The 26,607-nt window shown below is 49.0% G+C and overlaps 2 protein-coding genes and 5 non-coding genes across 10 annotated transcripts in view; 5 read left to right on the top strand and 2 right to left on the bottom strand.

The window, feature by feature from the left end:
- LOC116944316 (uncharacterized) lies at positions 1-8,645 on the top strand. The gene is made up of 5 exons (XM_032957879.2): positions 1-181; positions 560-711; positions 2,057-2,141; positions 3,823-6,350; positions 6,975-8,645. The coding sequence occupies exons 1-5, from the start codon at positions 175-177 to the stop codon at positions 7,182-7,184; spliced, it is 2,982 nt and encodes a 993-aa protein (XP_032813770.2). The 5' UTR covers positions 1-174; the 3' UTR covers positions 7,185-8,645.
- A 2,201-nt stretch (positions 8,646-10,846) lies between these two features.
- Positions 10,847-10,919, bottom strand: TRNAR-UCG (transfer RNA arginine (anticodon UCG)). Its single transcript has one exon. It is a non-coding gene; the product is annotated as a tRNA-Arg (tRNA).
- Positions 10,920-11,759: 840 nt separating this feature from the next.
- Positions 11,760-11,832, top strand: TRNAR-UCG (transfer RNA arginine (anticodon UCG)). The gene has a single exon. It is a non-coding gene; the product is annotated as a tRNA-Arg (tRNA).
- Positions 11,833-13,496: 1,664 nt separating this feature from the next.
- CHRND (cholinergic receptor nicotinic delta subunit) overlaps positions 13,497-26,607 on the top strand; it is a 29,149-nt gene continuing 16,038 nt past the window's right edge. For 2 of the 4 annotated variants that reach the window (XR_012942545.1, XM_076068606.1), the window contains exons 1-2: positions 18,525-19,449; positions 24,731-24,918. Coding sequence is in view for 3 of the 4 variants with exons in the window: in XM_076068606.1 (XP_075924721.1) it covers positions 19,410-19,449; positions 24,731-24,918 (228 nt within the window). In the remaining variant the exon portion in view is untranslated. Of the gene's footprint in view, positions 13,576-18,524; positions 19,450-24,730; positions 24,919-26,607 lie in introns of those variants that run through there. The other 2 variants (XM_032957953.2, XM_032957954.2) reach the window with 2 other exon arrangements.
- On the top strand, positions 14,031-14,103 carry TRNAR-UCG (transfer RNA arginine (anticodon UCG)). Its single transcript has one exon. It is a non-coding gene; the product is annotated as a tRNA-Arg (tRNA).
- On the top strand, positions 15,718-15,790 carry TRNAR-UCG (transfer RNA arginine (anticodon UCG)). The gene has a single exon. It is a non-coding gene; the product is annotated as a tRNA-Arg (tRNA).
- On the bottom strand, positions 16,275-16,347 carry TRNAR-UCG (transfer RNA arginine (anticodon UCG)). Its single transcript has one exon. It is a non-coding gene; the product is annotated as a tRNA-Arg (tRNA).

Consider the following 26,607-nt stretch of genomic DNA (forward strand, 5'->3'; position numbering starts at 1 on the left):
GATTCCGGGGGGCCCCTGGTGTGCAGCCCCCCAAACCCATCGCGGGACCCTTCCGCCGCCGCCGCCGCCCCGGTGCTGCTGGGCGTGGTGTCGTGGGGGGACGGCTGCGCCGAGGTGGGGAAGCCCGGAGTGTACGCGCGCGTGCCTCGCTTCTCGCACTGGGCCCGGCAGCAGATGGCGCGTAAGGCTCCTCCTGCACGCCTGTCAATCGCTCGACGCTCGCCTGTCACTCACTCATCAATCACCTGTCACGTACCGCTCGCCTGTCAATCACGCACCACTGACCACTCCCACGATGAACACTCAATTCGGTTTGCTGTTTTTCGGCGCGTCTCTCACTCCTTGTACCAATTTAGTTTGTCGAGTTACAATGACACGTCTATAGATTAAGTGGCTCAGCTGTACGCGTGCACATTTGAATGTTTGTGCTGAGAACACCGCTCCATCGATTTCAGTGAACGCCGACTCATTTGAGAGCTTTATGTGAAAATCGGGTAAAATGTACAAAAAGTATTGACCTTTGACCCTGATGTTATTGCTGCTGCTGCTGCTGTCCCAGTTCCCCCGGGGAGCCGGGAGCCGACGTGCGCGGAGCTGAGACAACTTCGCGCCGTCGAGGCCGGTCCACTGCGCGAGAACAGAGACTCCCAGCTCTGCTCCTTCTACTCCCGGCCCTGCCGCCCCTCGCAGATGCCCCCGGGCGCCCCCTCGGTGAGAACCCCCGAACCCGGACAGAATCGCTCGCACGTCCCCCCTTGGGGACCCCCCGTAGCGAGAGACCTGGCCCAGGGACCTCTAAAGGGAACAACCACTCGCAGATACCCCTGGGGACCCCCATTCCCAGAGACCTGACCCAGGGAGACAACCACTCGCAGTTACCCCTGGGGACCCCCATTGTCAGAGACCTGACCCAGGGAGACAACCACTCGCAGATACCCCTGGGGACCCCCATAGTCAGAGACCTGACCCAGGGAGACAACCACTCGCAATTACCCCTGGGGACCCCCATAGTCAGAGACCTGACCCAGGGAGACAACCACTCGCAGATACCCCTGGGGACCCCCATTGTCAGAGACCTGACCCAGGGAGACAACCACTCGCAGATACCCCTGGGGACCCCCATTGTCAGAGACCTGACCCAGGGAGACAACCACTCGCAGATACCCCTGGGGACCCCCATAGTCAGCGACCTGACCCAGGGAGACAACCACTCGCAGATACCCCTGGGGACCCCCATAGTCAGAGACCTGACGCAGGGAGACAACTACTCGCAGATACCCCTGGGGACCCCCATAGTCAGAGACCTGACGCAGGGAGACAACCACTCGCAGATACCCCTGGGGACCCCCATAGTCAGAGACCTGACGCAGGGAGACAACCACTCGCAGATACCCCTGGGGACCCCCATAGTCAGAGACCTGACGCAGGGAGACAACCACTCGCAGATACCCCTGGGGACCCCCATAGTCAGAGACCTGACGCAGGGAGACAACCACTCGCAGATACCCCTGGGGACCCCCATAGTCAGAGACCTGACGCAGGGAGACAACCACTCGCAGATACCCCTGGGGACCCCCATAGTCAGAGACCTGACGCAGGGAGACAACCACTCGCAGATACCCCTGGGGACCCCCATAGTCAGAGACCTGACGCAGGGAGACAACCACTCGCAGATACCCCTGGGGACCCCCATAGTCAGAGACCTGACGCAGGGAGACAACCACTCGCAGTTACCTTTAGGGACCCCCACGATGGGATCACTGCGATCCAGAGACCCCTGAAAGATACCAACGATGATCCCCATTGATGGTGGACAACCACAAGTTCTTCCCACTTGGTGGTGGTGATGAGGCTGCAGCAACTTCAACTTCTGATGATGATGACGATGAAGGACGATGTTGTGTTCTTGCTTGTGTTATTTTATGGCTGCTGATGGTGCCGAGGATGCTAATGGTTGTTGATGGTGCTGATGATGGTGCTGATGATAATGCTGACGGTGATGACGCTGACGGTTGTTGATGGTGCTGACGGTGTGTGTGTGTGGTGTGTGGTCCAGGCCCCTCAGCTGGGTTTCCCGGCGGCCGGCGACGAGTGCCAGCGTGCGTCTCGCATCTCCTGCGCCAAGAAGAAGCGGGCGTGTGGTGAGTGGGACCCGGATCTCGGCTCACCCAGCTTCAAGGCTTCAATGATGCGAGCATTCAATGCATTCGCATGCGATGGCTTGCAAGTGCGCACGTGCTTGCATAAAGATAAAGATCCCCCGTGTAGCCTTAACAGACTGTAGGGGCAAGTGCTGTTCGCGAGCACCTATGAAGGCCGGAACGGTACACGAGGGGGTGGGTGGCCAGCACCACGCCCTACCGCCTTTGTCTCCCTAGTGGCAATGTTTACACACCGCACCAGGTACTCATTTGAGGTTGATTCGACCTAGGGGAGGCCCGGGACCGGTTCAGATAATCGTCACTGGTGTTGGCTGTGAGCGGGAATTGAACCCGGGTCGCCAGGTTCATAGCGCAGCGCGCTAACCGCTACACTACCGCTCCCCACCCCACGTGCTTGCATACACACTGGCACACACACACATTAACCCGTTCGCGTTCTGGCACGTCTGCAAGTTGGAGCGTGGGTGTCCCGTTCACCGCCGAATCTCGGAACGTGCAAGCGACTCGGCGTTAATTTTATTTATAGAGGCGTAGAGAACTATAGCGATACGACCACACTTCATGATAGCTGGCGCCAAACTGTGGCGCACATGGCCTTGTGGTAGTCTCGGTACCGAAAAAGTGATTTTATTTCAGTTTAAAAAAAGTCACATTTTAGTTTTTCTAAAATAAAATATGTACGTGTACGTTATGGGAACGGAATCGGAAGAAATACTAAGATAACCGTTGACGTACATGTATGTACATGTAATCGGAATGAGAAAGGGTTCAAACGCGTGTGTTGTGTGTGAACTCGCACACACACAACACGTGCACCTGCACATGCACGCGCAACCACACGTGTACTTGTACAACACGCTTGTCAATCCACTGCTGGATGAGAGCCTCCCCACACAGTGCGGGTGGTGGGGGTTTATTTGACCATACTTCACCACGCTGGTCAGTGCGGGTTGGTGAGAGCGGGAACAAATAAATGTTGAAACATTTGAGTATAGGGTACAACAGTGGATTTTGCTGGACAGCCCGATTATGCCGCTCGCTTCACCCCGGTGTCTATAGCACCTGTTATGGAATAGTGGTCACCCATCTAACCACGATCCAGGCCGCAAAACCCTGCTGAGCTTAGATTGGTAGCTGGTGCATTGTCTAAAGTGTAAACCATCAGTACTGTGGAAACAAAGACGGCCGGGCGTGCTGTTGACCACCCCACCCTCGAGTGTGCCCTGCCGGCCTTCATAGGCGCCCGCTAACAGCACTCGCCTCAACAGCCTGTTAAAGGCTACACGGGGGATCTTTGTATTTATATGCGTTTGCAAGTGATTGTGCACTCGCCCGTGTGAATGTAGGAAATCCTGCGTATGTGCCCAACACCAGAATTGTTCGTACACGCATGTATAGGTGTACACGCGTGCGTTGACGTGTGTGGAGGTGCGCACGTGCTCTCGCGCGCGCGTGCGTTGACGTGTGTGGAGGTGCGCACGTGCTCTCGCGCGCGCGTGCATTGACGTGTGTGGAGGTGCGCACGTGCTCTCGCGCGCGCGTGCGTTGACGTGTGTGGAGGTGAGCACGTGCTCTCGCGCGCGCGTGCATTGACGTGTGTGGAGGTGCGCACGTGCTCTCACACACGTGCCTGCGTGCGTGCTCATTCGTTTTGCCACAGAGTTGCGGGATGTACTGGGGGGCCTGGTGCGATCCCTGGGTCGGGAGTCGGAGCTGAGGAGGAGACACGGGGGCTTCCCGGGGCCTCTGAGTGCCCCCATCTCCCACCCACTACAACAGCAGCAACAGGAACAGCAGGAGTGGGAAGAACTGCAGCAGATACAGCAGTGGGAGCAACAGGAGGATGAGAAGTGGCAACGACATCAGCAGCCGCAGCGGGGAGTGCGACAGCAGCAACCAGAACAACAGGTGCAGCAGGAACAGCAGCAGCAACAACAGCAGCAGCAGCAACAACAGCCACAGGGACAGCGGCAGCAGCAACTGGAACAGCAACCGGAACAGAAAGAGCAGCGGGAGCAGCAGGAGCAACAGCAGCAGCAGCATCAAGAACAGCAGCAGCAACTGGAACAGCAACCGGAACAGCAACAGCAGCCGCAGCAGCAGGAACAGCAGCCAGAACAGCAGCAGCAGCAAGAACAGCAGCAACGGCGGGTATTTAAAGTGACTGAACTTCTGGAACCGCTGAATCGGAGACAACATATGCTCGGGCGACAGCAACCAGACCTCATTCACATGCAGCACCTACAGCTAGAGCAGCAACAACAACAGCAACCACGACATCAACAACAGGCGCAGCATCAACTGCAACATCAGCTACAACAACTGCAGCAGCAGCACCAAACGATTCCGCTTCAGCAGCAAATGAATCAAACTCGGCAGAAGCAGCAAACGAATCAGAGCCAGAAGCAGCCGAATCTAACCGAGCAACGACATCAACCGAATCAGATTCAACTGCAGCAGAATCAAACCCAGGACGAACTGAATCAGATGCAACTGCAGAAGAATGAAACCCAGGAAGAACTGAATCAGATTCAACTGCAGCAGAATCAAACCCAGGAAGAACTGAATCAGATGCAACTGCAGCAGGATCAAACCCAGGAAGAACTGAATCAGATTCAACTGCAGCAGGATCAAACCCAGGAAGAACTGAATCAGATTCATTTGCAGAGGAATCAAACCCAGGAAGAACTGAATCAGATTAAACTGAAGCAAAATCAAACCCAGGACGAACTGAATCAGATGCAACTGCAGAAGAATCAAACCCAGGAAGAACTGAATCAGATTCAACTGCAGCAGAATCAAACCCAGGAAGAACTGAATCAGATTCAACTGCAGCAGGATCAAACCCAGGAAGAACTGAATCAGATTCATTTGCAGAGGAATCAAACCCAGGAAGAACTGAATCAGATTCAACTGCAGCAGGATCAAACCCATGAAGAACTGAATCAGATTCAACTGCAGAGGAATCAAACCCAGGAAGAATTGAATCAGATTCAACTGCAGCAGAATCAAACCCATGAAGAACTGAATCAGATTCAACTGCAGCAGAATCAAACCCAGGACGAACTGAATCAGATTCAAGTGCAGCAAAATCAAACCCAGGACGAACTGAATCAGATTCAACTGAAGCAAAATCAAACCCAGGAAGAATTTAATGATATTCAACTGCCGCAGAATCAAACCCTTCAAGTGAATCCATCCCATGATAAATATCAAATGCAATTGCAGCAGTTGAATAAAACAGAAGACCTCAATCAGACACAGCAGCCGCTGAACGAAAGCACAACTCTCCATGGTCTTATTCCGCTCAATAAATCCCAGCTGTATCAATCACATCAGCGGTTAAATAATACATTTCACGAGCAGCTGGATCAAACCGAGCAAAGACAGAACCAAAGCCAGGGACTGCATCTGTCCGAGCAACTGAATCAAGCTGAACTGCATCTACAACAGCACCAGTCCCAGCAGCAGCAGCCAGATCATTTACAACAACTGTATCTAACCCAACCTCAACCGCATCAAACTCAGCAAGTGCCGAGTAAAACTCCACAGCAGCCGAGTCAAAATTATCTGAGTCAAAATCAGCCGAGTCAAAATCATCTGAGTCAAAATCAGCCGAATCAAAATCAATCGGATCCATCCCATGAGGATCTACATCAAAGTGAACAACTCAATCAGCGGCTAAATCAGTCCCATCACGAGGGGTACCTATCAGACCCAGAGTTAGATCGAACCGAACAAGTGAATCAATTCCACGCGGAGCTGAATGGATATCACCAGCAGCTGGATCACACTAAACAGTTGAATCAATCCCAGCATCAGCTCAATCAAACCCACCGGCAACTGGATCAATCCCACATAAGTAATCGGTCCCAAATGCTCGATCAATCCCGACACCTTCAAAGTGAAACCCAACAACCGAATGGTCCCTACCAGCAGCTGAATAGATCCAACCAGGATCTAAATGAAACCCAGAAAACGAATCAAATGCAACAGGTGCATCAATCCAACCACGAGCAACAGCAGGTGGATGAAACCCTCCAGCCGACCCCGGGTCTGCCGCTCCTCCCGCCTTCTTCCTCCTGTCCTGGGCTCCAAGCGGCTGAGGAGGCCCTCTCTCGGGAGTCCGGCTCCTGGAGCTGGGTCTTCAGGGTTCCCGAGGAGAAGTTGCTCATGGAGTTCACGCACGTGAGGCCCTCACCCGCCCCCATGGCCCCCATACGAACCCCGCGGTTACCAGAAACAGAATATGTATTTTTATAACACAGGCAATCGTCATCAGGTAGAAAACAAACCGAGTGAACTTAGAATTACAACTTCTTGGTTCTTTCTTTTATTTTATTATGTTTTATTTTCATTATTTAGATTATATGTGACTTTACCGAAAGAACCAAGAAGATGAATCCCTGCAGTCACAAAAGCTTTAAATAGAAATTTAGAAATACAAAGCAAATACAACACAGAGAGTCGGCTAACACAACAGTCAGCACCTTACCTGGTTGATTACGTTCTTCCAAAGATTGCTAAATTTGAGAAAGAGACACAACACATACACGGAGACACACAGACAGACACACAAGTAGAGAGAGACAACACAGAGACACAGAGAGAGAGAAACACACATCGACACAAAAAGTTCCCAACGCCTCTGTGTCGAGGCACTCGAAATTGAATGATTTGCATGTGAACGCATCAATAAATACATTCATAAAACCACCCCCTCCCCCAACCCCACCACTTGTCAACATCCCCCCCCCCCTCATTTTCTCCGCCCCCCCCCATCCCATCGTACCCCCCCCCTCCCCGCTCTAGGTGTGGCTGGAGTCTCGCACGCGGAGTGCACGGGTACGGGCCTTGGTGAACGGGGAGGCCCTGCTCTTCTCAACGGCGCTGGGCCCCGAGGGGGACTCCCTCCAGACTCGGCTCCTCCGGATAATCGCCCCAGCCCTGCGGGCGGCGCGGGCACCCCGAGGCCCCCGGGGTCAGGGCCAGACTCGGGCGGCTGGGTCGAGGTCGGGTTGAAGGGGTTTTGGGGTCAGGGTTTGCCGTCAAGAGTCGAGGTTTGGGCCGATGTCTCGGCTCTCTCAAGGTCGGGAGGGGTTGGGTCAATGCCGTGACTGGTTCTGGTTGGTGTGGGGGGGGTTGAGGTTTGAGAGGTCAAGGTCATGGCTGAGTCAGAGTCAGCGTATAGGTGCGCGGTCAATCAGGGTCAAGGTCTGATTGAAGGTCACGATGATGTCAGAGGGGTCAAAATCACGATCAAGGTTGTGGCCAGGGTCAATGTTGAGCCGATGGTCGTGTTCTACCACGCACAGCCTCGTCACGCGAATTCAGGATGAGAGCCATCCCCCACCACGTGGGTCACGGGGGGTTATTTGACCACGCTGGTCAGTGCAGGTTAGCGAAGTCGGGGTGGCTGGGGTTGAAATACACGTGGCCCCATCGAAATACAGTACATTACAACAACGTATTCTTTGTGTCTTATTACATAATAATAAAATAACAAGAAATATTAATGTTATTTAATGAAAATATTATTTAGTAGTAATATTTTTTGTATTTTCTTTGAACCTATCTACGTGACTTTACCGAAAGACCCAAAGAATATGAATTCCTGCAGTCACGAAAGCTTTCGGTCAAGGTTTATTACAACAAAACGGTTTTGCTGTACCGCCCTCTGCTGCCCACAACATAGAGGAGCCAACGCAACCGCCTCTGACAACCGGCGTAGACGGTGTTCAGATAAAGAACGTGAATCAAAAATGAATGATGAATCGCAACGAGCTCTCACCCGCCTTAGTGAATAAAGGGCGTCGATGGCAGGAGGTTAACGCATCGTGACGGGTTCTTGCCTGGTTTAAATAATAAAGGGATGCCAATTACAAGGGAATAATGAATCGCATTAGACTTTCGCATGGTGAAAAAAATGCCGACAAGAGAATCTCGGCGAGCTCGTGCCTGGTTAAAGAAAGGACGCAGAGCAGCAAAGACGAAGAGTTATGGGTCTGGTCGGAATCAGGACGTCAAACGCAAGAGACGATGCATCTCAAATGAACGTTCACCTGGTTCAATAAAGGCTGTCAGTCAACAAGAGATGATTGGCTCTCAACGTCTCTTGCCTGGTCAAGGAAACTGAAATGTAAAATTGTAACTTGCTGACCCGCCCGTACTGGATAACTGTGCAAAAACAGAACTTCAATGTTCATCGGATCCCTCCAGTCTAAAGGAAGATTCTGATTCTGATTAAACGCGTAATTTTCTCGTTAAAAACAAATCTGTACAAAACATCTGCTTGTTTATTATCGATACAATTGTAATGTTATTTTATGTAAAGTGTTTTCTATCATGTTTTTTAATCGGTTTTTTTTAATGTACAGTTTTGTTTTGTTGGTAAATAAAACATTTAATTTTTGGTATCAAATTTGTGAGCGTGATATCATTTGTGACACCACCGCACAGGAAAGGGCCCTCATCTGGAGAACCTCTAACAGGGTTTTCAAACAAAGGACTCGGTTGTGGCCGCATGGGCGAATAAATCGTCTGAGGCCATAAGCACTTAGAATGTCACACATATTCACGGGCAGCCGGCTCGGCACACCTCAGAAGCACGCCTTTTAGTAGCACAGCAAGATGACATCACTGTGGCGGTGATGAGTAACATACACTCGGAAGGCAAGGTCAGTGGGCAAACGTACAACCATTGCGCTGCAAATAAAGTCCATAGCGTACGATTTGAGGCAGTGTTCGTCAGTCATTTGCAGAGTGGGGCCACTTTTGGCGATAGAACATCATCAATGTGAGGGCCACCACCCATTTGAAACCATTGGGGGTTTGACAGCACGATGTTGATGGACTCGCATAATGCGCATGAACAATTTACGTTGACTCAAGAGCGCAGAAGTGTCGTCACCACATCTACGCCTCTATATAAGGAACGAAACAGGTGGACTTCTCCACAAATGTGGCTGTCGCCTGATGAAGCCAGTTGTAATTACTGGCGAAACGTCGTACGCCAGATTGTAAATGTTGTGGCTTGGCTCTTCAATACACAACCGTTGGTGCTGTACCAGTAACAAATTGGCCACGTTCTTATTATTGGTTCTTTCGGTAAAGTCACGTAATGATGATTGCTTGTGTTGCAGTCGAAACGTCGTGATAATTTTATTGTTTTATTTTTTATTATTTTATTGTTTCCCTTCTACGTGACTTTACCGAAAGAACCAAGAATAAGAACGTGGCCAATTTGTTACTGGTACAGCACCACCGGTTGTGTTTTCACACCTGGTGATAATTGCTTGTGTTTCACACCTGATGATCATTGCTTGTGTTGCAGTCGAAACGTCGTGATAATTTTATTGTTTAATATTTTTATTATTTTATTGTTTCCCTTCTAAGAGACTTTACCGAAAGAACCAAGAATATGAATCCCTGCAGTCACGAAAGCTTTAAATCAAAATTTTGGCCACGTTGTGTTCACGTAACACAACCCTTACTAGTTGGCTGTGTCGGGTGGTGGCGGGTTTAAACGACACATTTATATATTTACGCGATCTAACCCAACAAAAACCTCTATTATGGATGATGGGGGTGTTTCCCACATGTTGTGTATTGTCAGGGATCGCACGTCAGTGGCCCCATTAAAGGCCACTAGGGGACGCCAGTGGCCCGCGACCCTTGCAGTGAAGAATATCGCTCGAAGTTGTTGCTCATTCGGCACGGCACTTGGAATCTGCCATTCGACTGTGAAATATTTCACAACAACCCCCATTCGCCACTAAGTGGCGGTGACGTCACCACGACGCTTGTGCAAGGCCACGTGCACCTTGAGGCCACGTGAAGTGTCGAACGCCCGCGGGCAGGAGGTCACGGGGCAGACCCAGGTGCCACGGGTCGACACTTATACACATACATATAGAGTACACTATATATACACATATAGAGTACAGGTGTACTCTATATGTGTACATTTATATTGGACTGTACCGCCTACGCTCCTCGCCTTTAACGCGCACGTACCAGCGTGGTAAAGCGTGCTCAGTATAACTCGCACCACCATCACGGCGTGGAAAGAGGCCCTTGAGGTACAGGCAGTGGGTTGACGTCATCTGCACTGGCTGCAATGATTCAGCCGGCGCGATTTTGGACGAAGCTTTCGTTGACTTAAAGCTTTCGTGACTGCAGGAATTCATATTCTTTGGGTCTTTCGGTAAAGTCACGTAGATCGTTCGTTCGTCATCGGGAAGATGACGAACGCTTGTGTTACGATCGAAACGTCGTAGTTTTTAGTTGTTTTTTGTTATTTTCTTTGAACATATCTACGTGACTTTACCGAAATAACCAAATAATATAAAGCTTTCCTTAATTTTCAATAAAAAAGCCGAACTTATGTTGACAAGATGTTAATTACCTCGCCTGGTGTACAGGAGTTTGTGGATTCGATCCCGACCCGGACGCCTGTATATTTGGAGTCTGCATGTTCTCCCCGTGATTGCGTGGATTTTTCTCCGGGATCTCCGGTTTTTCCCTCCAAATTTAGAAACACGCGTTTAAAGTAAGTGGCAGCTTTAATTTGCACGTGATAAGCTCCTTCGATGAGCTATCATTTGTGGCCCGGTCGCTTCTGAAAAAGAGCTTCAAAGCTCAGTGGGCCTTAGCTGGTAAAATGAAGAAAACATTCAAAATACCGACCACGGCAGGATTCGAACCTGCAGTCTTCTGATCCGAAGTCAGACGCCTTATCCATTAGGCCACGCGGCCCCACTTAATAACACGGCATCTTCAAAATAGCATTTGAGTCTTGAAACCCATCTGGATGATCGAAGTCATTGTGTCTCCCGGTTCAAACGGGCAACAGAGCAGTGATCAACTTTATTGGCTTGCCCTAAACTCGCAGTCTAACCCAAAAAAAACCCCTTATTTTGAATAATATTGGTCGCGAAAGCACACGTGTAACACTTATGAACCTCCAAGTTGGGAATTACTGGGTGAGGATCGCGGAGACAAACAAAAGATGACGGAAATGTGTTCACTACCAAACCGTATACCACTTAACCGTCAAAGTAAAAGAAATCAGTTTTGTTCCAGAATCATAATACAGTATTTTTTTATACTGGAGGAATCCGATGATCTCTAAAGGTCTTATTTCATAGATGTCCACTAGGGGACAGGTCAGAACGTTACAACAAAAAAACAATACAAAAACACACAATCGGTAGCCAGGGCACCACTGTCAATTCTCTCCATGTTACAAATAACAATGCCTCTAAATTACAGGTTTCTGTCCGTGATAACCGACGTAGATAAATGCCAGCCACTTGCCATCGCTGTTTGTCGTGGCCCGGATTCGAACTTCTGTGGCCGGGTTCATTAACCACGGCGACAGACCCGCTCCTAAAGCCTTCTCGTGGCGAACTGCCGACCTCGGCGTTGGCATTAAGCTCCTGAACATATTACCATTACGCGTAGAACTGCTTTTTGTGTTTGTCTTTTACACCGGTGCGGTGCATTGGAATAGCGAAACAATGACCGGTATTGAACAAGCAATGTCTCAAGCGAGTCTAAAACTCCTTTGTAGGATGATGGAGTCCCGAGCACGGAGGCCGCGTGGCCTAATGGATAAGGCGTCTGACTTCGGATCAGAAGATTGCAGGTTCGAATCCTGCCGTGGTCGACTTCGACTTTATTTTTATGAATGAAACGTATTCATTTTTTTTAGTTTTTCCATTCTATTGCAATAAATCGCATCCCAATGACCCATGTTGTTGGTCAATCTCACCACTTAAAGGATGTGTCCTGCCCAACTGGCACTTGCTTTTCTGAATGATTAAAGTGATTTTTGGTAATAATAGGGTTTTTTCCCTTTTTTCTGGCAACAAAACTGAAACCTTTTTTTACAAGGATTCATGTCTGCATTAACCACAATACCTGCAGTCAAAATGCAAACAAAAAACCATACTATGATAATATATGCATTGTCCTTGAAATTGATTGGTCCACACCAAGGGACGGCTTTCTTTTGGCTCAAAAAGAAAGCCGTCGAGGCTCAAAAGAAAGCCGTCCCTTGGTGTGGACCAATCAGTTTCAAGGACAATGCATCATATATTATCATAGTATGTTTTTTGTTTGCATTTTGACTGCAGGTATTGTGGTTAATGCAGACATGAATCCTTGTAAAAAAAGGCTTCAGTTTTGTTGCCAGAAAAAAGTGGAAAAACCCTATTATTACATTTTGGTACTGGCAAAGGAGGTCTAATGATGATGATTTTTGGTAATTTAGTATTTGTTCTCGAATGCTGGCGTTCTTCCTTCCGTCCTTAGGCGACAAATTGCTCCAAAATCATTCTCGTGGCTCGCTGCAGACCTCGACAATGGCATTTAGCTCTTGAACATATTTACCATTTCCTTAAACGTCGCTATTATACACATTTAGTGACGAGTGTGTGTCAACGCAGCAATATGAGAATGTGATTTTGAGCAAATGTCTCGATGAAGTTTCAAGTTTCATGTATTTGGTGTAGCCCTGTGAGCCAGGCGACTCTTAAGTCGGGTGCAACCGCAACAAACAAAATTTGAACACAGAACATCTTAAAGCGACAACGCGTAACAGAAACATCCTGGAATAAGCCAGCAAATATTCCACACACACACAAAAAAACTTATTAAAACGCTATGTGCAACAATCACAATGTGGTGCAAGCCAACAACAACAACCATAAGACAATTTAGATTTACCATATGTTTTCGAATCACCAAACTAAAGCTATGAAGAGCACAGAAAGACGCCACATCACAAACACACGCGAGCGCAGACGCTTAGGCTATTTTTTTCGCGCCACACTTAGGCTTGAGGAACCTCTCGGCTCCGGATAAGCCCTTCAAAAATTGAACCATCAAACTCGTTACACGGAGCTGGCGCGCGTCACCAGTTCACCTATTGTAGAAGGCTGACTTTTCTTTACAATATGGGTCGACATTTTTGTTCACTTCGCACGCCGGATACAAAAAAATTGTCCACATTTATTTAATGACCACACATAAGAGGTGTTTAGTCGTCCGATGAAACCAATTGCGTCAGATATTAAAGGGAACTCACGCCGCTATTCGCTATTTTATTTCACGCACGATGATAATGCGTTGCACCACGTGTTCGCGGACGTCAGCGCGTGCTACCCAGCAAACGATGCATCATTCAGAATGGAATCGGTGGTGTCCCGCTCTGTACAATGTTGGACAATTTTCGGCACAATGTAACCCAACGGAGGACGGCGAAATTAACCATCGTTCAAATTGAACGTCACGAGCGAACATTGCTGCACACGTCACGAGTCTGCGTAATTCCGCAGTGTAATTTAAATGAATCGGAATCGATATTCGTGCGACGGAGACGAATCGAATATCGAATCCGCAACGCAACGTGAGTTGATTGACGTTGTCGGATTGAGGTTGAACCTGTGGGGCAATGGTGATTAGAGGAGCGGTGGGGTGGACTTCATCGAGCAGTGGATAAATCACGGTTAATGATGACGATGGTCCAACCTGCGACTGGCACTGTTATTTGCGCCCGACTCGCGCAGTTGGAAGGGCTCAGCCAATCATCCCCGCACGGGTCATTAAAATCAGTACCCACTTTGTGTGAAGTCAGCTTGCTCTGGTCCTGTTGATGGAATTGTCCCTTATCGTAGGAATGTGGAGTTTAACACAATGGTTTTCGCGACCAATATTATTAAAAAATAATGTGTTTTTTCTCCTGTTAAATCGCGGGCTTAGGGCAAGCCAATGAAGATGATCACCGCTCTGTTGCCCATTTGAACGGAGAGACACAACATCGTATTGGCTCTCAAGACTCAAAGGCTCATCTGAAACCGGCGTGGCCGCGTGGCCTAATGGATAAGGCGTCTGACTTCGGATCAGAAGATTGCAGGTTCGAATCCTGCCGTGGTCGCAATATTTCTTTTATTTTAATTTTACACAAGATATCAATCGGCTACAAGAGGGGGTCGGCAACCAACATAACAATAAGAGCAAAAAAAAATCCAATTTGGAAAAGTAATAACATTCTATATTTCAAGAGCCGCAAGCGCACGTGACGAATACGAGACAGTGGTCATTCATACATGACATCACGAAGCAGTCTTTTCAAGAGCCGCATGCGGCTCAAGAGGTGCAAATTTTCGACCCCTGGGCTAGATAATGTTTTTGAAACTCCATGTGGTTGGTTTCCTTTAAATGCATACGAATGCATGCTTCGTCCAAACTCGCGCCGGCTGTTTTTTTAATTGCAGGCAGTGAATATTAGCACAAAGGGCCACTTTCCACGCCGTGTCGGTGGTGCGAGCTATACGGAGCACGCTTTATACCACGTTGGTCAGTGCGCGTTAAAAATGAGGAGCGTAGGCGGTACAGTCCAATATAATTTGCTTGACGGCACTCTGGTGCCAACAGGGTAGCACTGCATTGCACACCGCCTATAGATGTAGAGTGGCCACCCTATCCAAACGCCATTATTCAGGCTCAATCCTGAGCTCTGTGTGTGGTGCACTGGAATAGCGAAACGATTATCCATATTGAACAAGCAAAGCCTCAATGCCGAGTCTCAAGCGAGTCTCAAGACTCCTTCGTAGGAGGATGCCGTTCACCAGCACGCGTGGCCTAATGGACAGGACGTCTGACTTCGGATCAGCAGAGTGTAGGGACGAATCCTGCCGTGGGCGGTTGTGGTTTTATGAACCAAATGCATTCAAAGGTGGTGTTTACGTTACATTTCTGTAAAACGGACGTCAATGACCCGTGTTGTTTCCCAATCTCACCACTAAAGGCTGTGTTCTGCCCAAATGCCACTTGCTATTTTAGAATAATGAAAGTGATTTGGATAATTGTGTATTTGTACTCTCACCTGAAGACGGTCGCTTGTTGTTGCGATCGAAACGTCGTGATCTATGTTTTTATATATACCTACGTGACTTTACCGAAAGAACCAAAGAGTAAGGATTCCTGTAGTCACGAAAGCTTCAAATCAAGATTGTATTTGTTCTCAAATCCACGTGTTCCTCCTTTCATCCCACATTGTCAGGTCCCAGCGTGAACATCTCCATGTTTCTTTGCGCACTTCCCAGTTTTCGTTCCATTTTCCTTGTCAATGTCCCCGCTTACGATCCCGAAATATCGCGAGTACGACTGCGTGGGGTAAAAAGTGAAAGAGAGAGACTGTGATGATGACGGCTTGTGGAGGCCTCCATCCAGCGGTGGATAGATCGTGACTGTTGATGATAAAGTGGCGAGTCAGCTCGACTCATACGGTTGGAAGGCTGGGAGCTTAAATTCGAGTCAGAGATTGACTTTGCCCATCATCCCGCAAAGGTGAATACATTCACTACCACTTTGTTTAAAGTCAACAGTGGTCGTCCTTTAGCTTTAATGGCCCCCGGCATGGGAATGAGGAATTCCCACCTCTGGTTAAGGGCAGCCAATGAAGACGATCGCAGCGTATATTTCCTGACACCGAAGTAGATATCAACTCTCAACACTGTGTTAGAAGTGGAGCGAAACAACGCGTGTGGGCCGCGTGGCCTAATGGATAAGGCGTCTGACTTCGAATCAGAAGATTGCAGGTGCGAGTCCTGCCGTGGTCGAATGGAGTAGGCTTTTTTAAAAATAATCCAAGAAAGTATAAAAACATCGGGAGAATCTTGCACAACAGCGTGGTGAAGTAGGGTCAAATAACTCCCAAGACGCGCATTCGCAATCTTGAACAAATGGTTACTCTGGCGAGGGAACGCGTCCTCGAGGGCGTTCGCCGAGCGAGCGGATGAACTCGGAGCCAGCTGGCTCGCCGTGACAGCCCTGTCGCCGAGTCCGCCTCGTTCCCTTCCGCGTGGCAATGGTTTAAACTACAGTAAAATCGCATGTTCTCCCCGTGATTGCGTGGATTTTTCTCCGGGATCTCCGGGTTTTCCCTCCAAATTTAGAAACACGCGTTTAGAGTATGTGGCCGCTTTAATTTGCACGTGATAAGCTCCTTCGATGAGCTATCATTTGTGGCCAGGTCGCTTCTGAAAAAGAGCTTCAAAGCTCAGTGAGCCTTAGCTGGAAAAATAAAGAAAACATTCAAAATGCCGACCACAGCAGGATTCGAACCTGCGGTCTTCTGATCCGAAGTCAGACGCCTTATCCATTAGGCCACGCGGCCCCAATTGATAACACGGCATCTTCAAAATAGCATTTGAGTCTTGAGACTTCAGGACGGTGCCGCTGATGATAGCCAGTGCGGTGTTGATTTCCGTATCGACAAGGTTTGGCGTGACAGCTGGCACTCAGCGCTGGACCAGAATTGTTACTCATCGCCAGCCGAATGCCCGACAAAGGCATCCCGGCCCTGACAGGCAGCAAGTCGCATTGCGGACTGTTAATCGACGAAGGAGTTGACCGCATTCGTGTCCTGCAGACCTCGTTCTGCGGTGATTTAGAGGCTGACTACTTGCTCACTGGGCAGTGCAGCTCGAACCCTGACGAGGCTCCCCGTTCGCGACCGCGAGACGGCTTCGGCGAGACCCTTATCCAGCAGTGGATCGACCACGGCTGATGATGGTGAAATTTAAATGCCCTGTGTGCAGCAGCAGAGGTGCTTCGGGAAGCTCAAGCAGCGCGTGCCGTGCCCCTCCACCCACACCACCACCCCACCACCATCACCACACTACCACCACCACCCCACCACCACCACCCCACCACCATCACCAGCCCACCACCACCTATCTGCCACTGCGGCTCCCAAAATAACAGCGGAAATTCCATTGAACGCGCGAGAGACACTGACCCTGCTCAGTTGCAACGCACACGCGCGCGCGTGCGTATACAGACAAAGACCCCCCGAATAGGCGTAAGATACTTTTAGGGCAAGTGCTGTTAGCGAGCGCCTATGAAGGCCGACAGGACGCACGAGGGGGTGTGTCTCTGCTTTTTTGTGTTTAATTTGTCCTTCCCCGCACCACCGATTAAGCACGGTTGGCTATGTACGGTGCGAAAGAAGTTCAACATACATACGTGTGCCAGCACCACTACTGGCTGCCTTTGTCCCCCCCCCCCCAAAGGCGATGTTTACACACCGCACCAGGTACCCATTTAAGGCTGAGTAGACATTGGGGAGGCCCAGGACAGGTTCAGATAATCGTCCCTGGTGTTGGCTGTGAGCGGGAATCGAACTCGGGTTGCCGGGTTTGTAAAACTACTGGATATTTGTAAAAAATAAATATTTATAATTCATCGGATTCCTCCGGTATTCTGGAGCGCAGCGCGCTAATCGCTGCGCCACCGTTCCCCACACACGCATACAAAGACAAAGATCCCCCGTATAACCTGTAACAGACTGTAGGGGCAAGTGCTGTTAGCGAGCACCTATGAAGGCCTACTCATACACAAGCTCATGTATCGTGAACCCCCCACCTGGAGCGAAGTGACGTGAGGAGGACTTAATCCAGTAGTGGATTGACGAATTGCTGTACATTTATATTAATCTTATACCCAAGAACGTTTCTCTAATACATTCACACATACACAAGAACATACACACTCGCACATTCTCTGGCAATTATAAACACTTTCACAATCGTATTGACAGTACACACACAGCCACGTACACACACAAACATATATACACACACACACACTCACGCGTGTCTGTTAAACAATCCTGCACCTGTGCCATGATTGTATTGAATGGCAATGCCCCTTCCTCCCAATCCTCACACACCCCTCAATTCCAACCCTCACCACTCACCCACCCATCCCTCACTTCTAACACTCACTCCTCACCCACCTCTCACTCCCAACACCCACCCCTCAATCAACACTCACCCCATCGCTCCCGAATCTCACCACTCACCCACCCATCCCTCACTTCTAACACTCACTCCTCACCCACCCCTCACTCCCAACACCCACCCCTCACTCAACACTCACCCCATCGCTCTCAAATATCTACACTCACCCACCCACCCACCCCTCACTCCCAAACACTCCTCACCGATCCCTCACTCCCAAACACTCTCGCCTTACCAACCACTCCCAACCCTCACAACTCACCCACCCCGAACTCCCAACATTCACTCCTCAACGATTCCCACTTCTAACGCGAACCCGTAAACCACCCATCACTCTTGACCCCACACCCAACCCCCTCACCCATCCCGCTCACTCACCCTTCACTCACCCCCCTCACGCATTTCTCGCTCATCCCTTCACTCACCCCCCACTCCAACTCACCTCCCTTATTAATCTCTCAATGACCGCACTCACTCATTCCTCATTCACCCTCCTATCTCACCCCCCCATACTCATCCGTCACTCACATCCATCACTCACTCCTCATCCCCCCCCCCCCTCATTCATTCCTCACTCACCCGCACCCCCCTCGCAGCTGCTGCGCTCTTGAGAGACGCGGGCAGCAACTGCATGGTGGTGTTGGCGGTGTCACAGAGACACGGATACAGAGACACGGAGACAACCGCACAGAAGCACACAGATATCGAGACACACACACTCACGTAGTGAGTGGCGCGGTGTTACAACTCGTGGGACAAAAAATAGAGCGACGACTACACACAGAGTGCCAACTTCGGAGGCCACAGCCCCGGCGACTGGGAGACAACAGCCGCTCGGACCCAGCGAGACGACCAACGAGACACAGATCGAGAGCTCCCAGACACAAGCCAAAGAGAGAAGCGACACACAGAGAGAGAGAGACAGACACCTTCCGTAGAGGAGAGGTTGTGACAGAGACGCACTTCGTCACACAAACAATTGGACACACAGTGTCGCAGCTGCAGAGACAGCAGACACTTGAGACACGGGTGGAGGACACGGGAGACAAGCAGAGACAATAAGCGTGATGTTTCTATTGTCTGTTGAGAGCGCCGATTGGAGATCCGATTGTTCCGTGATGTAAACCGTTCGATCGCTCTGTCTGAGAGCGTTGGTGAATTCCTGCCGATGAACGCGCTCGTCCTCACGTTTAAATTTGGAGCAGCGCTAAGGGGAACGCGGTCCATGGTTTGGAGTTCGTCGCCGCACTCGCACGGTGGAGCGGGCAGTGTGGGGGGGGGGGGGTACTGATAGCGACGCATAAAGATACTGAGACGGAGGAGACAGAGAGACAGAGAGAGAGACGCGCAGACACAAACTCGAGTGACGCAGACGCAGAAGCAGAGCCGAAGAGCGAAGGGGAAGACGCAGAATACGCAGACGTGTCCCAGCATCATGGCGTGGGCTCCTCTGCTCCTGGCTGGCATCCTGATCGGTGAGAGAGTGAGGCAACAGAAGTGAGTCTGTGAGGTTGAGAGAGATAGAGAGAGAGAGCGGTGGCGCAGTGGTTAGAGCGTTTCTCTACGAACCCGGCGACCCGAGTTCGATTCGCGCTCACGGCCAACACCAGTGACGATTTTCTGAACCGGTCCTGGGCCTTCCCTAGGTCGACTCAGCCTCAAATGAGTACCTGGTGCGGTGTGTAGTGAACATCGCCACTAGGGAGACAAAGGCGGTCGGGCGTGGTGCTGGCCACCCACCCCCTCGTGTACCGTGCCGGCCTTCATAGGTGCTCGCTAACAGCACTTGCCCCAACAGTCTGTTACAGGCTCTACGGGGGATCTTTGTCTTTTTGGTGGCGCCGTGGTTAGAGCGCTACACTACGAACCCGGCGAGGGAAAATTCGATTCCCGCCCACGGATATCTAAACCGGTCCTGGGCCTCCTCCCCACGGTCGAGGGAGTGTCAAATGCGGTGTGTGTAGTAAGCATCGTCACTCGGAAGACAAAGGCGGCCGCGAGTGACGGTGTCATCATAGGCGCTCGATAAACAGCACTTGCCACGGCACTTTGTTAAGGCTATACGGGGGGTCTTTGTCTTTAAGAGAGAGGTGTGTGTGCGTGTGTGAGCAATGTGTGCGTGTATGTGAACGTGATCTATGCGTGTGTTTGCGTAAGGTTGGCGCGCTACATCCAAAAGCCAGCGCTCGTCTCAAGCCATCGGTTGTTACAATCCCAACACATCGTCCCATTACCCCCCCCCCACGCGCCGGATAAAGTAAAGCGTTAAGCCAACGGTGGCAGCGGTCCCGTGGCTAGGCTGGTGGCCCCGCCATAGAAATGTGGATATTTTTTTCCACCACTGCCTCTGAACTCGCAGTGGTTGATGTGCGCCGGCCAACATTTGACGCTGTGAATTTGTCGAATATCCCACCCCTTCACGACTGCAAGCGACTTCCTACACACGTGTGGAGCCTCAGCTAGTTCGAGCCGCCTGCTCAAGTCTCTGATCGGTGTCGTGTGTATGAACTGTATGTTGAACCTCTTTCGCACCGTACGAAGTCAAACGTTGGCCTCGTTAGAGAGATGTTAACAACCTCATCTGGTGTGCAGGAGGTCGTGGGTTGGTACCCGACCCTGACACCTGCATATTTGGAGATTGCATGTTCTCTCTCTCCGTGGTCACGTGGATTTTTTTTATCTCCGGGTCTTTCGGTTTTCCCTCCACATTTAGAATCAACATGCGGTTAGAGTATTTGGCTGCTATACATTTCTACGTAATAAACCACTTCGTTGAGCTATCATTTGTGCCCAGGTCGCTTCTGACAAAAAAAAATCTATGTCGCTCAGTGGGCCTTATACTCGGTTATATAAACGTTTAGTTTTAGTTTAGGCGTGGGGCAGCGAGGTGTGGGCCAGACGATGGCAGTGCTGATGTGTCCCCCAACCCATCTCACCACTCCCCCGCCCCTCGGATGCGAGGTGGGTGTTTTCTCCGGGTTCATCGCTTCCTTCCCACACAAAGTAAAAAGAACACCTCTGATTGCAATGGAAAATGTCCAAACATCTAAATGCAGTAGCACAAGCCTGGACAATAAGTCTCGAGACACGTTGAGGCTTGCCTGGGTAAATTATTGCCAATTGGCATTGCTCCGGTAATCTAAATGTAAATGAATTCGATCATTAGCTTCTAGCCTTCGCATTTGTTTGTACGTTCTTAGTGTGGCGTAGAAGGTCAAGGCGTAGCCCTGAAATTGCCGGCTCCCGCCACTGCTGGTGGAAGGGCCTCCAACTACAGCGGGGCTCTTGACACGCCCTTCTAGAGGGGTATGTTTGGCCTATACTCTTCCATGCTGGTCAGTCGTTTTGAAAGAGGTGGGGGTACTTACACGTTTACTCCACCACATCCATTTATACTGCTGGAAGGACGGAGGTGGCTGTGTGTGGGGGGAGAGGGGGGTGAAGGCGGATTTCAGCTGCCACGCCGGGAGGTCGAATCGGCAAGCTCTTGATTATGAGTCCAATGCGCTAACCAGGGTTACGGCAATATACACTTTCACGATGCGATACGATATTACGTTTCAGGAGATGGCGATTATCGCGATAAACGTTTGTCTTAACGTTGCACTGTAATGTAATTACAATTTCGCATTTTAGAGTCTTGTTTTCGTTGCGTTGTTGTTCTTCCAGTAGGAACAAACTAAAACAATCATTCCAAGTAATTTCACTGCATTTCACGCCACATAAGTCTGCCCCATACATCATATACCGGACACTCGTTGCAACTCTGTGACCTGCAGTAACACTTAAGAGTTCACATGCAGGCAGTTACACAATAGTATGGGACCTTACTTTGCCAGTTTCAAAGTATGAAAAATTAATCATTTCATAATCAGATTGACCATCTCTTTAAATCAATTCAAGCCTCCCGTAAATTACGTAACTTCTGTGTGGCCACCCACACTCTGAACTCTGCCCCCTCTCCCGACTACCCCCGCCACTTTGAACACAGATGCTGCTCCGTGCAGCAGCATAGATATTTTTATGTCGCCTCTTCCTCCCGATATTCATCTTGCCTGAACATTCGCACCCGTTATTCCATCATTCTCCTCTTATTTTCCATTCTTTCTCTTCAACTGAACTAAAACTCAACACATTTTCATTTGATCATGAAAAGCCCACTGAGCTACATGGCCCTTTTTCAGCCTGGCCACAAATTATAGCTCAACGAAGTGGCCTTATCATGTGGAATGTATAGCAGCCAAATACTCTAAACGCATGTCTCTAAATGTGGAGGGAATAGCCGGAGGACCCGGAGAAAAATCCACGCGACCACGGGGAGAGAGAGACATGCAAACTCCAAATATACAGCAGCAGGTGTCATGGTCAGGATTGAACCCACACATCCTGTATACCAGGCGAGATAGGCCTGTCCCGTTCCTCTTAACCTTTCCATGCATTGTATCAATGCCTCTTGTCTCCTTTCCGCTGCGTAGCCATGGGCACAAAGGTTGTTCGTGAAAATGAAGACATCATATGATCGCCACTACCGGAGATGACTCCAGAAAACCTTTTGCAAAGCGCCACTTTAATGGCGAATAGCATTTTTTTCATAGGTATTATTGCGAACTTTTATGTCCTCAATATTTTGTTCGAAAACTTAACGATGAACAAAAAATTGCGAATAACAGCAATCACAATCTGACGATATTTAGCTTCACAGACGATACTGATTACCGTGGATCTAATATCATACAATTTATCATCGTATTGCAATATCGCGGCTAACACACCATATCCTGTGTTTTGTATTAATCTGGTGTAAGGCATGCATTGAGAAAATCCCACAGTAGACCGTTCATAAATCGTGTCTGTTGGTATTTAAATGTGATCGTCGTTTTCTGGATCTGCTCTTTTATTTGCTTTCTTTCCCATGTGCCCCATTACCAGCGAGACTTGCAGTCTCAACGAGTTCGCTCTCTCTCTCTCACTCTCCTGGTTATAAATAAACTTTGATGCTGCGCTCTTGCAGCGAGTCCCATTTGTGGAGGTGGCCGGATGGCTGGAAGGTTGGTGGGGTCAGAGCTCTGAGTTGGCAACAGCTGAGATCCTGAGTTTGAATCCCCCTTTCAGCCACCGGGTGATTCAGCCACCGGAGTCGCAATTATAGTCGGTGATCGTTGACTGCACACACAAACCCCCCCCCCCCCCCCCAAATAACTTATTTATTTTGGTTTTGCACTTAATTTCGCCTCGATTGCAACTCTCAGAATCACATTTCACAGGACAAACACGAATCTAGTATCGCAGTAATGTACGTGGGAAAGATGACCACCTGAAGGGGTTTTTTTTTTTGGGAAAAGGCTCTGCAAATATATCTTTATTCTTAGCTCCTTCGGTAAAGTCACGTTGAAGGGAAACAATGAAATAATAACGTGACTTTACCGAAAGAGCTAAGAATATGAATTACTGCAGTCACGAAAGCTTTAAATCAAAAATATATCTTTGTTGAACTTGTTTCGCACCGTACGTAGCCAACCGAGATTGGCACGGTTGGCTAACGTACTTCGCGAAAGAAGTTCGACATCCAGCACGTACATACTGACGCACGGGGTCGCACTGCCCCGCGAGGTTTTCCAACACGATTCTGTGCCGCATGAGATGAGCGCTGATGGCGTGATTGGTATCACATTTTAAGTGGGGGGAGGTGGGGGAGAGAGGGAGGTGTAAATCATATTTTCTTTTTTTAGCAAATCTCCACTTTAATGGGTAATAGCAAAATATTTTTTTCCGTGAACTTCACAAGATATAGTAATAGGCTTTTACCCTTTTAGCTGGCACAAAAACTGACACCTTTATACAAGGGATCATGTTTGCAATAACCACAACACAAGCAGTCAAAAATGCAAACAAAAAGAAACTCTGATAATGATATTGGCACTGTCCTTGAATTTGATTGGTCCACACCCGAGACGGCTTTTCTTAGAGCCCTTAGTCTCCACTGGTGTTGGACCAGAAGACGCCATAAGGCGTACAACTCAAAAACAGCGCACGATTAGAGTATTGAGAGCTCGGGGTAAGCCTTTACATTATGAGACCCCCTTTGCCAGTAACAAGATATAGTAATAGGTTTTCACCCTTTTAGCTGGCACAAAAATTCATAAGCATGATTGTGAACTTTTATTTCCTCAATGTTTCGTCACGAAATTGAACAACGAACAAACAATTACGAGCAACAGCAATCACAATATAGCGATATTTTGCTTAAGAGACGAATACTGATTGATCTTCTATCGATCGATCTTCTATCGTACGACATACCATCGTGTCGCCATATTGCAGCTAACACCCCGCGGGCTAATCATTATACCACGGAGGTATCTTGTGTTTTATATTAATCTTGTATATATAACACATCTCCGTATATATATAAAAGGCAAAGTTGTGATTATGTGTGTCTGTTCAAAATATTTAGCGTACTTCCCGACATGCAACAAACTTGAAATTTGCCATGTGGGTACTTTACAGACTGTACACCATGCACAAATTATAAAATACATTTCTTTTTTTTTGAGGGGGGGGGGGGGAAGCTCAATAATGCATTTATTTTACATACGCAGTTAAGAAGCTCAATCTTTCTAAGTGTCTCAGCCCGGGCACGCTTCAACGGAGGCTGCAGCAGCGCCGGTTTCATCAGGGCGACAGATTCTCGAGTTCCGACACCGTGCGTCATCGGAACAATAACGTGAAACGACAATTGCCGTGTCCGACGTGCAGAAAACCATCATCCCCCGCCGCCCGCGTTGTCCTTCCCAGGAGCGGGCGAGTCCTTGGTGCAAAACGAGGAGCAGCGACTCTACAACGACCTCTTCAAAAACTACAACCGTGACGTCCGTCCCACGCACGACAAGGATGTCCCCGTGGACATATCCCTGGGGCTCTCGCTCTCCAACCTCATCTCTCTGGTGGGCGGCGCCTCTCACCCATGCTCTCACGCGTGTGCGAATACTCCCATGGCAAAATCCAAAGGGCCGACACACATCGTGACGACGATGGACGGTCGATGCGATGTTACACACACGGTGGCATGCGGCGTAGCATTGACAAGGCTCGATTTTTGAAACGTCTGGCACAAAAAAACGCAAGCAAGCAGCGGCGTGTTGAACATTCCTTGGCACGTGTCGTGACGGGTACTGCAAGATCCGGGCCCTGTCCGTCCAGGGCTCATCGAGCTTCATTGGCTTCCGGTTGCCAAACAAATGGATCGCAAGGTCACACTCAGTGCACACAAAGTGCTTGCCACAAATTATCCGCAAAATCTTGCAGATCTTGTCGCAGCGGGCTTTTGGCTCGCCATCGAACAAAGACGGTCACCGCATCGCGCACTTTCAGATGTTCTTTCTGCGGCCGTCTGGAAAATTCTTCTTCCTTCCGATATTTGGAAGCCACTGGAGCTATGCTCGTTTTAATCTACATTGAAAAGTAATTTATTTAGAACAGCTTTCTGTATTTAGTTTGTTGTCCTTCCCCCATACCTCGGATTAGCACGGTTGACTACGTACGGTGCGAAAGAATTTCAACGTACATACATCATCCTCATTGCGTTGGTTTATTTAAACATTTTAGAATAATCCCACTCTTGATTTATTTAAATATGTCCCGTCATCATCATACTATATTACGTACACTGATTTTGAAGATGCTTATCTTCATCAACACCATACTATTGTTTGACTGCAATACCTTTATTTTAATTAGCATACTACTGATTTATTAGATGTTAAAATAGTAATAATAAATTACATTTATAAAGTACTGTTATGCAAGGTACTCAAATCTATGGCTATCGGGAAAATAAATCATTAGACTGCTGCCCAAGGGGAGGGATAATAAGAAAATATCGGAGCTAATTTAGAGAATAACATCATCCTATTATTTTATTGAAAGGTCTTCGTTTTAAGCATCATCACCATCCTGCAACTGCTGTCAGTCTTTCTCCATCGCTCTACCGTGGCCATTTTTAGGAGTTACTCCTGAAGATGCCCTCTCTCAGTAGTGAGTGGTGGTGGGGGAAATTTTTTTTCAGATAACGCGGCCTAACGCAGAAGTCAAACTATTGGGATTACATGGACAACATTGCTCTGCCACTCCCGTCGAGTCCGCAAAGAAACCCCACACGCCATAGGCGGAGTTTGATTTCTATATTGGGGGGGGGGATAGGGGTTCGCTTTGTCCCTCATATTAAGAACAGCGGGTGCATATTATTATTAAAATTGTAATCTTAATTGTAAACCACTGTAAATAAATTAATAAAGGTGTTCAGTTTGTGGGGGCGTTGCCCCCCCCCCAAATTCCGCCCATGCCCCACGCCATCGGATGAAGTACAAAAAAAACTTTACTGGATGTGCGCCTCCACTTTAGCAGCCGAAGATAAAGACGTCGGCACTCGCCGAAAGGGATCGTGCCCGGCTACGGACGTGGAAAACAGACCCCTGACTAAGGAACCCACTGAGGAAGAACCGGGCTCCTCAATCCCACGACCACTGCCGCGCTGGAATGCCACGTGGGGAAACGCACGTCGGCCTTCCACAATCGGACGATCATTAAAAGAATCGCCAATCTGCGACTGCGGTGAAGCCCGAACCATCAAACAA

Source organism: Petromyzon marinus, chromosome 21, assembly GCF_048934315.1.
Source record: "Petromyzon marinus isolate PM22_M1 ecotype Great Lakes invasive population chromosome 21, UKy_Petmar_22M1.pri1.0, whole genome shotgun sequence".
NCBI lineage: Eukaryota > Metazoa > Chordata > Hyperoartia > Petromyzontiformes > Petromyzontidae > Petromyzon > Petromyzon marinus.